We start from the raw sequence: 12,078 nt of genomic DNA on the forward strand, positions 1-12,078 counted from the left end.
AACTTTCATTCCAAATTCCTCCTCCCCAGACTACAGATGTATCCAGCATCGATGGGGTGCTCATATTGATGGGCTTCACACCCATGGACACTGGTCTGCTCAGGAGAGACAGCTCATTTCCTAGAGCTGCGGGCAGTTTGGCACTCTAAATACTTTCATAGATCGGCTGTTTCACCAGATTATTCCAATTGAAACAGGAAATTGGGTTGCCATGTATTATGTCACAAGCAGGGAGGTACAGCATCCTACCTCATGTCAGGAAGAAGTCTGGATGTGGCAATGAACCTCCAGCCATGGCTTGGTACTCAGAACCATGTACCTGATGGCAAAGACAACAGTCTGGTGGACAGACTGAGCAGGGTGATGCAACTGCTCTTGCAAGTGGTCTCTCAGCATGGACATTGCTTGCAAGATTTTCCAAGGGTGGGGATACTCCCGTGGTGGATTTCTTTGCCGCTCATCTCAACATCTAGGTTCTCCAGTACTGCTCCAGACTCAGGTCATATTACCGACTAGTGTCTGCCTTCCTCTGAAAGGGAAACCTTTACTGAAATTCAAGCAGGATCGGGGGTTCATGATTCTCTTCTGGCTTTACTGGGCAAGGCAGATTTGGTTCCCTTTTCTGGAGTTCTCCTTTGATAGTCCTTGGAGGTTAGACTGCTTTCCAACTGTTTTCATGTAGAACGAGGGTTCTCTTCTGCATCCCAGTCTCCAGTCCCTTTCCCTCACTGCCTGGATGTTGAGAGTGTAGAATTTTGCAATCCTGCAGTTGCTTGATGATGTCTCCAGGATCCTGCTGCTTCCAGGAAGATTGCGCCATATCTTACTACTACTGCCTTGAACAGGATTCCCACACAATAGCCAGTTCAGTCAGACAGTTCTGCAGGGTTTGGGATCTAGAATCCAACTCCATCCTCCTAAGCCCCTTATGTTCTGTTCTAGGCTACACCTACACAACATGTTTTATGTTACAGTTCAGTTTAATTGTGTAATCCCAACCCTTGCCCTGGGGAGGGACTTCACGGCAGCCTTAGAGAAGTTCTCTTTGCTTGGAGAAAAACTACTTGGCTGTGTTTAACCTTATACCTATGCCCCCTTATCAGACAGGCTGCAAAATGCAAGGCTAAACTTTCCCTGGAGAAAATAATTTGGATTAAAGAACACAGGAAGAGATACACCATTAGCTAATCATAAATTTATCTTAGAAGCTTATCTTATTTACAAATAGGAAAATAGACATCTAATTGCTGCTTTGCCAATTACAATTCATAAGTAGTACATACAAATTGTCTTTCTCCTTTCTAACGTTCCTGTGGAGGAATTTATCAGTCTGGAGCAAAAGTGCTACGCAGTGCTAGCAAGATTCCTGTTTCTGTATAGATAAAGTATTCCTTTTATACATTATCGAACTATGTGTATGTGACCATGTCACATAACTCTTACTATATCACATGACTTTGTGGTTATGTCAAAGTTAACATAACTTCCACCTACCAGCCTACCAGACTCTTGTTTATAGTTTTCCTCCTTTGTTATTGGTTGACTTCACAGCATGAACCTTGCTTTTCCACTCACCTGCTCCACCCCCTTGCATAAACATGTGTACATGTCATTTCACATACTTAGCTCATTCCATTCTAACCACCTAGATTGCTCCATCTCCTTACACACAATACCCTACAGACTCCTTCAGACCGTCCCTTTGTCTTGTTTGCTATTAACCACTTATCTATCCAGCATAGCTTATCTCTCCAGCACATGATTGCCCACGGCTGGCCAGACTGTTGACACTATGGGAATTTTAACCCATCTATTTTTATTCAATACTTCACATCCTTAGACCTGGTCATGCTGGACCTTGCAGGGTATAAATTACAGTACATTTCTACAATTGGTTCCTGGTTGGCCTTGCCTGTTGCAAGTTCCTATTGACTGTTGTTTTTGGTGAGCCTGGTAGCTGGGGATTACCATCTGTGGTAATACGGGATGTCCTGCTTGTCCTCAGAGCAAGCGAAGTTACTCACCTGTAGCAGGTGTTCTCCAAGGACAGCAGGAAAGGTATTACAACATACCCTCCCACCTCCCCTAGGAGTATTCCCTAAGCTTTTATTCAACTGCTGGTCCTGTGTAGTTGAGGCAGGCGGGAAGGGATATGTGCATGTATGGTCGGGGCTCCCAAAGGATCCTAGAAAAATTAGAACACTGGGAAGCATCTACACTTGAGATCTGTTGGTGACATCACCCATTTGTTGTAATGTGTCCTGCTGTCCTTGGAGAACACCTTCTACAGGTGAGTAACTTGCTTTATTACTGCAGAGCTTTGGAACTAGATCTGGTTTTGGTGCCCCATTGTTACCATGTGCATCGTGTTCCTTGTTGTTTTTTCTTTTTCATTTGCCTTTGAGACCTTGTGGCTGTTTTTACAAAAAAAAAAAAAATGAATGGCATTCTTCCTTATCTTGATCTTTAATCCCCGAGGTAAGCTGGAGGTCATCAAGGAATCAAAAGCCACTCTTTTTTTCACAGTATAGCATTCTCTTTTGTATAGTTTATCCAAGGGTACACAGATTGACAATATAATCTTTCCTTATGGCTTAACTTTTTAGTTGATACGAACAAAGAGAGACATGAAGTTGAGAATTGACTGTTGATTTCCATTAGTTTCAAATCAAAACTCCTCCTTTACCAGTCTTTGTTTTAAATTTATATTTATTGGGTTGTGCTCACACTTTTTAGTAGTAGCGTCAAGGTGAGTTACATTCATGTACACTGTGTATTTCCCTGTCCCTAGTGGCTCACAGTCTAATATTGTACCTGAGACAATGGAGGTTTAAGGTGACTTCCGAAGATCACAAGGACAGCAGTGGGATTTGAACCTGCACCTCTGGATGTCAAGACTGGCTTCAGTTATCATACTAGTGGTCTTTAATCATTTTCCACAGTTGAAGTGGTATCAGCAGTTAACATCATAGAACCACAGCACATTTATTCAGTACTAGTAAAAAAAGGCCTGTTTCTGACACAAATGAAACGGGCGCTAGCAAGGTTTTCCTCGGAGTGTGTATGTTTCAGAGAGTGGTGTGAGAGAGAGAGAAGAGAGAGTGAATGTGTGAGTGTGTGTGGGTGGCGAGTGTGTCTGTGAGAGAGTGTGTGTGGAGAATGAGAGGTGTGTGCGATGTGCGTATGTGAGCCACAGTGAGTGTGAGAGAGTGTGTTTCACACAGTGTGTGTGAGAGAGAGTGTGTGTGCGATAGACTATCTGTGAGAAGCGAGAGTGTTTGAGAGTTCCTGTGTGACCATAGAGAGTGTGATACAGTGTGAGACACAGGTGTGTGGTAGACAGTGTATGAGAAGTGAGAGAGACACTGACTGGGAGAGAGAGAGTGTGTGTGTGACAGATACCTCCCCCCCCCCTCTCTGTGGTCTCTGGACCCCCCCCCCTCTGGTCTCTGGACCCCCTCCCCCTCCGTGGTCTCAGGCCCCGCCCCTGCCGCCCTCGCTGCCATGCCCCCCCAAGGTCACAGCCGCTCACCCCTCCACACCCCCCAGGGTGCCACCGCTTCTCCCCTCCACCTTCCCCCTGAGGTCACCACAGCCACTGCTCCACCCCCCCCCCCCCCGAGGTCGCTGCCGCCGCTCCCCCCCCCGTCACGTCAGCTGCCATTGGCCAGTGCTGCTTCTTCTATCGAGATGCAGCGGCCGGTACAAAAACAAAAAAAGCAACTTAAACCTGCAAGAATGCTTTTAAAAAGGAAGCGGTGCACCGCAGGCAGCCATCGGCTGTCAGCTCTGCAGCTGCTCCTCCTCTCACGTCACTGCCCCTGGAATAGAACCCTGGAGGAGCGGCTGCAGAGCTGACAGCCAATGCCTGATGGCTGCCTGCGGTGCCCCGCTTCCTTTTTAAAAGCATTTTTTCAGGTTTAAGTTGCTTTTTTTGTTTTGTACCGGCTTGCTGCTCTCAACAGGAGAGCAAGCAAATAGCCGCAATGGCAGCTGATGTTGGACGGAGGGGGGAGCGGTGGCGGTGGCGGTGGACCTCGGGGGGGGGGGGGGGTGGAGGGGTGAGGGGTGGCGACCTCGGGGGGGGGGGCATGGCGAAGGGCTGAAAATGCTCCTCCAACTTTCCGAATGTTACGAACGTAGCCAGAGACCTTGGAACGTTGAGAGTGCAAGATGAAGTTGCCTGGGGCCAGGCCAGCACTGCTGTTGCTTGTCTCGCTGGATGACGTATCCAAGGCTCAGTCCCAGGCACAGCGCCGCTCCATGGATAATCCTTCTTATCTGTTCCCTTCTCCACTACTGCCAACTCCAGACCGCGCCTTCTGTCTCGCTGCCCCTACGCCTGAATAGACTTCCTGAGCCCTCTACGTCTGCCCCATTCTTGGCCACCTTTAATCTAGACTGAAAGCCCACCTCTTTAACATTGCTTTTGACTCGTAACCACTCGCCTCCACCTACCTTTCCTCTCTTCCTCCCGTTCACATTATGATTTGATTTGCTTACTTTATTTATTTTTTGTCTATTAGATTGTAAGCTCTTTGAGCAGGGACTGTCTTCTTCTATGTTTGTGCAGCGCTGCGTATGCCTTGTAGCGCTATAGAAATACTAATGCTAAATAGTAGTAGTAGTAGGCACGGCCCCAGCAGCTTCTGGAACGTTCATGGTGCAAAATTATTATATAGGATAGCATTCCATTTCTCAAGGAAGTTCAAATCCAGTAGTAAAAAGTTTTGGGACTTTAGTAATCCGCCAGACCTCTAGGAGTGTGCTTTTATCTAATATACTCTATCAGTGTTGCTGTATGAACTCTGCATGAATCAGTCTTTGTATAAAAACTAATCATGTAGAGAATTAGTCTGATCCAGCTCATCAAATAACTCGGTGTGTTGCATGCATTATTTTAGATATGTGCTCTTCAGAATAACTATGATAGTAACCTGTTGATGGGTCAAGACGGAAGCATTGAATGAAAGAGTCACATTAGAGCCTCCAGACTCTTCCAAAAAAGGAGGGAGGTTGCCATAGTCATAGTGTAGCCGAATCAACAATATTATCCCCATTCACTAAATCTGATGTCATTTCATCATAAGATTAAAATAGCTGTAACTAGAATCAAAAACTAATTCAGTAGCAATGGGTTATGCAACATTCAAAGTGTAATCACAAAACCTAATAACATATCTGACAAAGCGCATATAAGTTCTTCAGAATATCTTAAAAATATGAGAAGAGGACTTTCATAGAACACAACAGCTTCAGACAGTTTGTCACCAATTATAGATCATATGAGTTTTCTAATCAAGGCAGTGCCCATAGTCCTTAATAGTGCCAAAAGTGCAATAAATTTAAATCAAATATGCATTGAAAGTTAAATATTTATAAAGAAAATTATCTGTAAACTTCATAGTGAGAGAATTCCAAAGTATCTTTTCAGTTCACCACACCAACGCTGCTAACGTGATCGCATGATAATGTTTTGAGAACTCGGCTCTGCATCAGGGATGATCCAAAACATTTTTCTTTTTTGTTTATATAAGACAAATGGCCTTAGAATGCTGCTGAGTCACCACGTATCTCTCCAGTCAATTCTAAAAAACCGAAATGGCATCAGAACCTAAATTAGTAGAACTCTATCCATCAAGTCAAGTAAGCTAATCACAAATTTTTGTTTGTGGTTCCCCCCCCCCCCGCCCCAGTTAATAGAGATTAAATAAAATAAAACAGAGAAAAGAAAATAACGATGATACCTTTTTATTGGGACTAACTTAATACATTTTTTGATTAGCTTTCGAAATATACCCTTCGTCAGATCAGAAATAAGAAAGTTTGATAAGTAACATGCATATAAGTGAAAACATCAAAGTATTTCAGTGACAGTCTGAAGGGATGAGGGAGTGGTGGGCTAGTTGAGAAACAGAGAGGGCTGAGAGGATGGGGGACAGGGAGGATATGTATGGTGATCAGAGGGTGACAAGCAGTGAAATTTCATGGTTTATAATGGACTAGAAAACCAGATCTTTAAGTCCCGTCTGGTGGGTGTCAACATATTTAATCATTTTGGACTTCAAAGGTCTTGCGTTCCTGTATTTTAAAGTTTCCTTTAAGTATTCTCACTATAAAATCATTAGTACAGTGTTCTGGTTTTGTGAAGTGCTGTCCCACAGAGGTAACATCCTGATTGGCACTGGCATTTTTCATATGATGTCCTATGTAATTAAATCTCATTCTTTAGCATCTGGCTTGTTTCTCCAATATAGCAACCTTCATCACATTTTTTACACTGGATGACATATACTACATTGGAAGATGAGCATGTGAAGGATTCCTATATGTTGAATATTTTTCCTTTGTGAATGACTGTGGGATCTTGTGAAATGTTTTGGCATAGTTTGTTGCTGGATATATTGCAAGGATGTGTGTCATTCTCTTCTTTTTGGGTCTCTGTTGAGAGCTTGCTTCTCACTAGCTTGTGTTTTAAATTGGGTGGCTGTCGGAAGGCCAGCACTGGTGGGGATGGGAATATCTCTTTCAGTAATTCATCCTCCTGGAGTAGTGGCTGCAGATCTTATGATTTTCCTTAGTTTTTCCAGCTCTGGGTTGTATGTCACTATAAGGGGGGTTCTGTCTGTGGCTTTCTTTTCCTTGTATGGTAGCAGATTTTCCCTGGGTGTTTTGAGGGAGGAGGCAATATTGTTGGAGATTATTTGGGGGTTGTATCCTTTCTGTTCGAAGGATGCAGTCGGGATTTTGAGGTGCCTATCTCTGTCCCCTGGGTCAGAGCATATACGGTGGTATCTTGTGGCTTGCCTGTGGATAATGGATTTTTTTGTATGTGAAGCTTGGAAGCTGGAGTTGTGGAGGTAGCTGCATTTGTCTGTGGGTTTCCTATATATGGATGTTTGTATGTAGCCATTGCTGACTGAGACTGTGGTGTCCAAAAAACTGACTTTTTCTGGGGAGTAGTCAATTTTGAATCTGATTTTTGGATGGTATGTATTAAAAGAACTGTAAAATTGAGTTTCTTCCCCCCGGTCCAAATCATAAAAATGTCGTCAATATACTGGTAGTATTTTAGGGGTATGGTCTGATATCTCCAGAATCACCTGTACTGATGCATTGGGGGTCACTTGGGTAGAATTTACACCACTACCAGATATCCATTTATAAATGGTCTTCTATTTGCCTAACAGCTCTCTAGAACCAAAGAGAAGGTAGAAAAACAGTTGTCTCCCCATAATTACTTTTGTTACTGGGAAAAAAAAAGGCCCTACTTAGTCCCAAACATGGCGGTCAATTCTGAATTACTGAATGGGCATGTCTCCCTGGTATGTAACTTCTTTGTACCCACCTAGTATCTTGGTCCAAGGAAGTGTATTGACCCCAGTGAAGAATCCAGTTTCTCCTTGATTAAAAAGCAGCCTTCATAACTCTGGTTGTCCCTCATTATTGACACTAACATATGTTGTTTTGTTTACATTAAGTGATGGACTGGTAATCTTGGCCACAGCCTGGCATTCTGGAGACAGCCCATGTCTGTGTTACTACACTTTGATAACCATATTGGATGAAGGTTACAACATATCCAGTGAAGTTACTGTAGAGGTCACCCAGTTTAATCCCCCCTTTCAGGTATGGAATGGATGTTTGGTGAAGTTGGTACAGGTAATTATTTACACAGTTTGTCTGTACTTGTTTTGTTTTACTGAAAGTTTATTAGTTGCCATTGTTTTTTTACATGGTTTTGGCTGTCAAACTGTTTAGCAATGGTGAAAAGAAGCGGATCAAAATCAGGAGTATTTTCTTCAAATCTTTATTCGCTTTGAAGTCTGAAATAAGCCTAATGGTCCCAAACACTCAAACTTGAGGTAGTTTGTAACTAATGTTTCTTGTGGTGTTACATAATATCTTATTAGAGCTGCACATCAATTAAAAATTTAATTGCTTGCATAATTTTGGTAAAAATGTTTAATCAAAAGATTAATTGCATAAACAATCTCCCTTGCAATTCCTCCTGTTCAGTGCAACATATAAAGAAAAGAAATGTAAATTGTCGAAGCTGATACATTTCAATCACTTACCTTTGTTGTCTGGTGATTTTATTTTTGCATTCATCTTGTTCCCAGTCGTTGGTTCTGCTTCCCTGTGTCTGTTCGCTGAATTCTTATTTCCACAGTCTCCTGTCATAAGAACATAAGAATAGCCACATTGGGTCAGACCAGTGGTCCATCTAGCCCAGTATCCTGCTTCCAACAGTGGGCAGTCCAGGTCACAAGTACCTGACAGAATCCCAAATAGTAGCAGGATTCATGCTACTAATCCCAGGGACAAGCAGTGGCTTTCTCCATGTCTATCTCAGTAGCAGACTATGGACTTTTCCTCCAGGATCTTGTCCAAAGTTTTTAAAAGCCCAGCTACACTAACTGCTGATACATCCTCTGGCAACGAGTTTTTAAGGAGGCAAAATATGGAATATTTTTCATATGCAGATGATGTGGTTTTGATCTTTCCGGTACTGACATATTAATACGGTGAAGATTAAGATGATGTTTTTCTGGAAATATGTGACTGGATCAGCATTTTTTAAAGATTAATCCAGATAACACAAACATTTTAAAGGTATCTTGTAATAAAGCAATTAAGGTACAAGATATTGGACATCAGAATGATAATTCTGTTGAAGCTGTATGGCTTCAAAACACTGGTATTCTTATTAAGTCAGAAATCAAACTTCTGGGGGTTAGGTTTGATACTAACTTGGTTATGGAAACACGTTACCCATTTAGTTCAAAAAGGTTATGTATAAGTTGAAATTATTAGGTAGGCTAAGACAACACGGGCATCGAGTGCATCGACGTCGACAGCATCGAGGCCTCTACCTTCGGCATCGACTGCATCAAGGCCCCTACCTTCGGCATCGTCGGTACCGAGGTATCGAAAGGCTGCGTCGACGTCGGTGGTACCGGGACCTCCGCTGTTGCTGATGTCGTCGGACGGTGGTGCTTCGTCTGGAGTGACGGTGAGCCTTCGGGTGGGTCTCCCCCTGCCCTGAGGGCTCCTGCGGTACAGCCCCCCCCCCCCCCGAGATCGACCTTCTTCGGCCTCGGCCCCGAGGAAGCGATGGCTGGTTTCTACGTCCTCCTCGTTGGTACCGGGAAGCTCCGGTGACATGCTTCGCTTGAAGAAGTCTAAGAAGAATCGTCACCGGTCTCTTTCCCGTCTCGGTACCCGAGAGCTCTGGGTCGCTGAGGCAGTCGGCAACCCAATAGGCATCGGCACCGGGAGGACCGCTCACCCTCTGTTCAGGAGGTGTCGATGCGTTCCCCTTGGACAGCCCGGAACAGACTCTGACATTGACGCCTGCATCGGCTTCTCAGTCTTTCTCCACAGCCGCTCTGCACGAGAGTCTCCGGGCCATTCTTCCAGAGATTCTGGGAGAGCTGTTGCGCCCTTCCCCTCCGGTACCGGGGGTGCTTGCACCACCGGTACAGTCGAGTGAGGCGCCGCCTGGCCCCTTGCCTGTCGGCGGAGGGAGTCCACCTCTCGACGCTCCTACCGTGGCCGTGTTTCCACGGAGTCGAGTCGGGCACGGCTTCAGACGCAGGTTCGTGAACTTGTGTCTGATATCGATGGTGAGGCCTCGTGGGAGGAGGAGGAGGAGGAGGACATCAGATATTTCTCTGACGAGGAGTCTGATGGCCTTCCTTCTGACCCCACTCCCTCCCCTGAAAGGCAGCTTTCTCCTCCCGAGAGTCTGTCTTTCGCGGCCTTTGTCCGGGAGATGTCTATGGCCATCCCCTTCCCGGTGGTTGTGGAGGATGAGCCCAGGGCTGAGATGTTTGAGTTCTTGGACTATCCTTCTCCACCTAAGGAAGCGTCCACAGTACCCATGCATCATGTCCTAAAAAAGACATTGCTGGCGAACTGGACCAAGCCACTAACTAATCTCCACATTCCCAAGAAGATCGAATCCCAGTATCGGATCCATGGGGCTCCAGAGCTGATGCGCACTCAGTTGCCTCACGACTCTGGTGTGGTGGATCTGGCCCTAAAGAAGGCTAAGAGTTCTAGGGAGCATGCTTCGGCGCCCCCGGGCAAAGACTCCAGAACCTTAGACTCCTTTGGGAGGAAGGCCTATCATTCCTCTATGCTCGTGGCCAAGATTCAGTCCTACCAGCTCTACACGAGCATCCATAGCGGAACAATGTGCGACAGTTGGCGGGCTTGGTGGACAAGCTCCCTCCTGAGCAAGCCAAGCCGTTTCAGGAGGTGGTCAGGCAGCTGAAGGCGTGCAGAAAATTCCTGGCCAGAGGGGTATATGATACCTTTGATGTTGCGTCCAGGGCCGCTGCTCAAGGTGTGGTGATGCGCAGACTCTCAGGGCTGCGTGCCTCCGACCTGGAGAATAGGATCCAGCAGCGGATTGCGGACATCCCCTTTCCGAGCGGGACAACATTTTTGGAGAAAGTCGAACAGGGTGGTAGAACAGCTCCACCAGCGGGATAACGCTTTCGACAAATTCTCCCGCCGGCAGCCTTCAGCATCTACCTCCTCAGGTAGAACGTTGTTATGGGGGAAGGGAGGGCTGTTATCTACTCTTCTGGTAAGCGTAGGTACAATCCTCCCTCTTGACAGCCTGCGGCCCAGGCTAAGCCCCAGTGCGCGCGGCTCATCATCAGCAGCGTGCGCCTCAGCAAGGCCCCACGGCTCCCCAGCAAAAGCAGGGGGGGCGAGCTTTTGACTGGCTCCAGCAGAGCATAGCCGACATCAACGTGTCCGTGCTGGGCGATTCTTCCGGTCGGGGGAAGGTTGAAATTTTTCACCAAAGGTGGCCTCTTGTACCTCCGACCGTGGGTTCTTCAAATAGTCCGGCAAGGATACCCCTCAATTTGGCCTCGAAGCCTCCAATTGCCCCACCGGGAGCTCAGTCCCTACAGCTTCCAGCACAAGCCGGTACTTGACAGAGGAACTCTCCGCCCTTCTCACGCCAATACGGTCGAGCCCATGCCATCCGGGCAAGAAGGGCTGGGATTCTAGTCCAGGGGGGATGCGTCCCATCCTACACCTAAGGGCCCTGAACAAATATCTGGTCAAGGAAAAGTTCAGGATGCTTTTCCTGGGCAACCCTTCTTCCCATGATTCAGGAAAACGATTGGCTATGCTCTCTGGACTTGAAGGACGCCTACACGCACATCCCGATATTGCCAGCTCACAGGCAGTATTTGCGATTTCAGCTGGGCACATGTCACTTCCAGTACTGTGTGCTACCCTTTGGGCTCGCCTCGTGCGCCCAGAGTGTTCACGAAGTGCCTAGCTGTAGTAGCAGCAGCGCTTCGCAGGCTGGGAGTGCATGTGTTCCCTTAATCTCAACGATTGGCTGGTGAAGAACACATCCGAGCAGGAGCTTAAGTCCATGCAGATGACTATTCGACTCCTGGAGCTACTGGGGTTTGTGATAAATTATCCAAAGTCCCATCTTCTCCCAGTACAGAGACTCAAATTCATAGGAGCTCTGCTGGATTCTCGGACGGCTCGTGCCTATCTTCCGGAGACAAGGACCAACAATCTGTTGTCCCTCGTCTCCCGTGTACAAGCGTCCCAGCAGATCACAGCTCGGCAGATGTTGAGATTGCTTGGCCACATGGCCTCCACAGTTCATGTGACTCCCATGGCTCGGCTTCACATGCGATCTGCTCAATGGACCCTAGCTTCCCAGTGGTTTCAAGCTGCTGGGGATCTAGAAGACGTGATCCACCTGTCCACGAGTTTTCTCAAATCCCTGTATTGGTGGACGATTTGGTCCAATTTGACTCTGGGACGCCCTTTCCAAATTCCTCAGCCACAAAAAGTGCTGACTACGGATGCGTCTCTCCTGGGGTGGGGAGCTCATGTCGATGGGCTTCACACCCAGGGAAGCTGGTCCCTCCAGGAGATTGATCTGCAGATCGCTCTCCTGGAGCTACGAGCGGTCTGGAACGCTCTGAAGGCTTTCAGAGATCGGCTGTCCCACCAAATTATCCTAATTCAGACAGACAACCAGTTGCCATGTATTACATCAACAAGCAGGGGGGCACCGGATCT

General features: G+C 46.5%; 1 protein-coding gene across 1 annotated transcript in view; it reads left to right on the forward strand.

Moving 5' to 3' along the window:
- The window catches only part of NUP133 (nucleoporin 133), a 279,562-nt gene that overhangs the window by 107,266 nt on the left and 160,218 nt on the right, over window positions 1-12,078 (forward strand). The window contains exon 9 of the mRNA XM_030196480.1: window positions 7,482-7,629. Within this exon, the coding sequence (XP_030052340.1) occupies window positions 7,482-7,629 (148 nt within the window). The remainder of the gene's footprint in view (window positions 1-7,481; window positions 7,630-12,078) is intronic.

Source organism: Microcaecilia unicolor, chromosome 3 (genome assembly GCF_901765095.1).
Source record: "Microcaecilia unicolor chromosome 3, aMicUni1.1, whole genome shotgun sequence".
NCBI classification, from domain to species: Eukaryota; Metazoa; Chordata; class Amphibia; order Gymnophiona; family Siphonopidae; genus Microcaecilia; species Microcaecilia unicolor.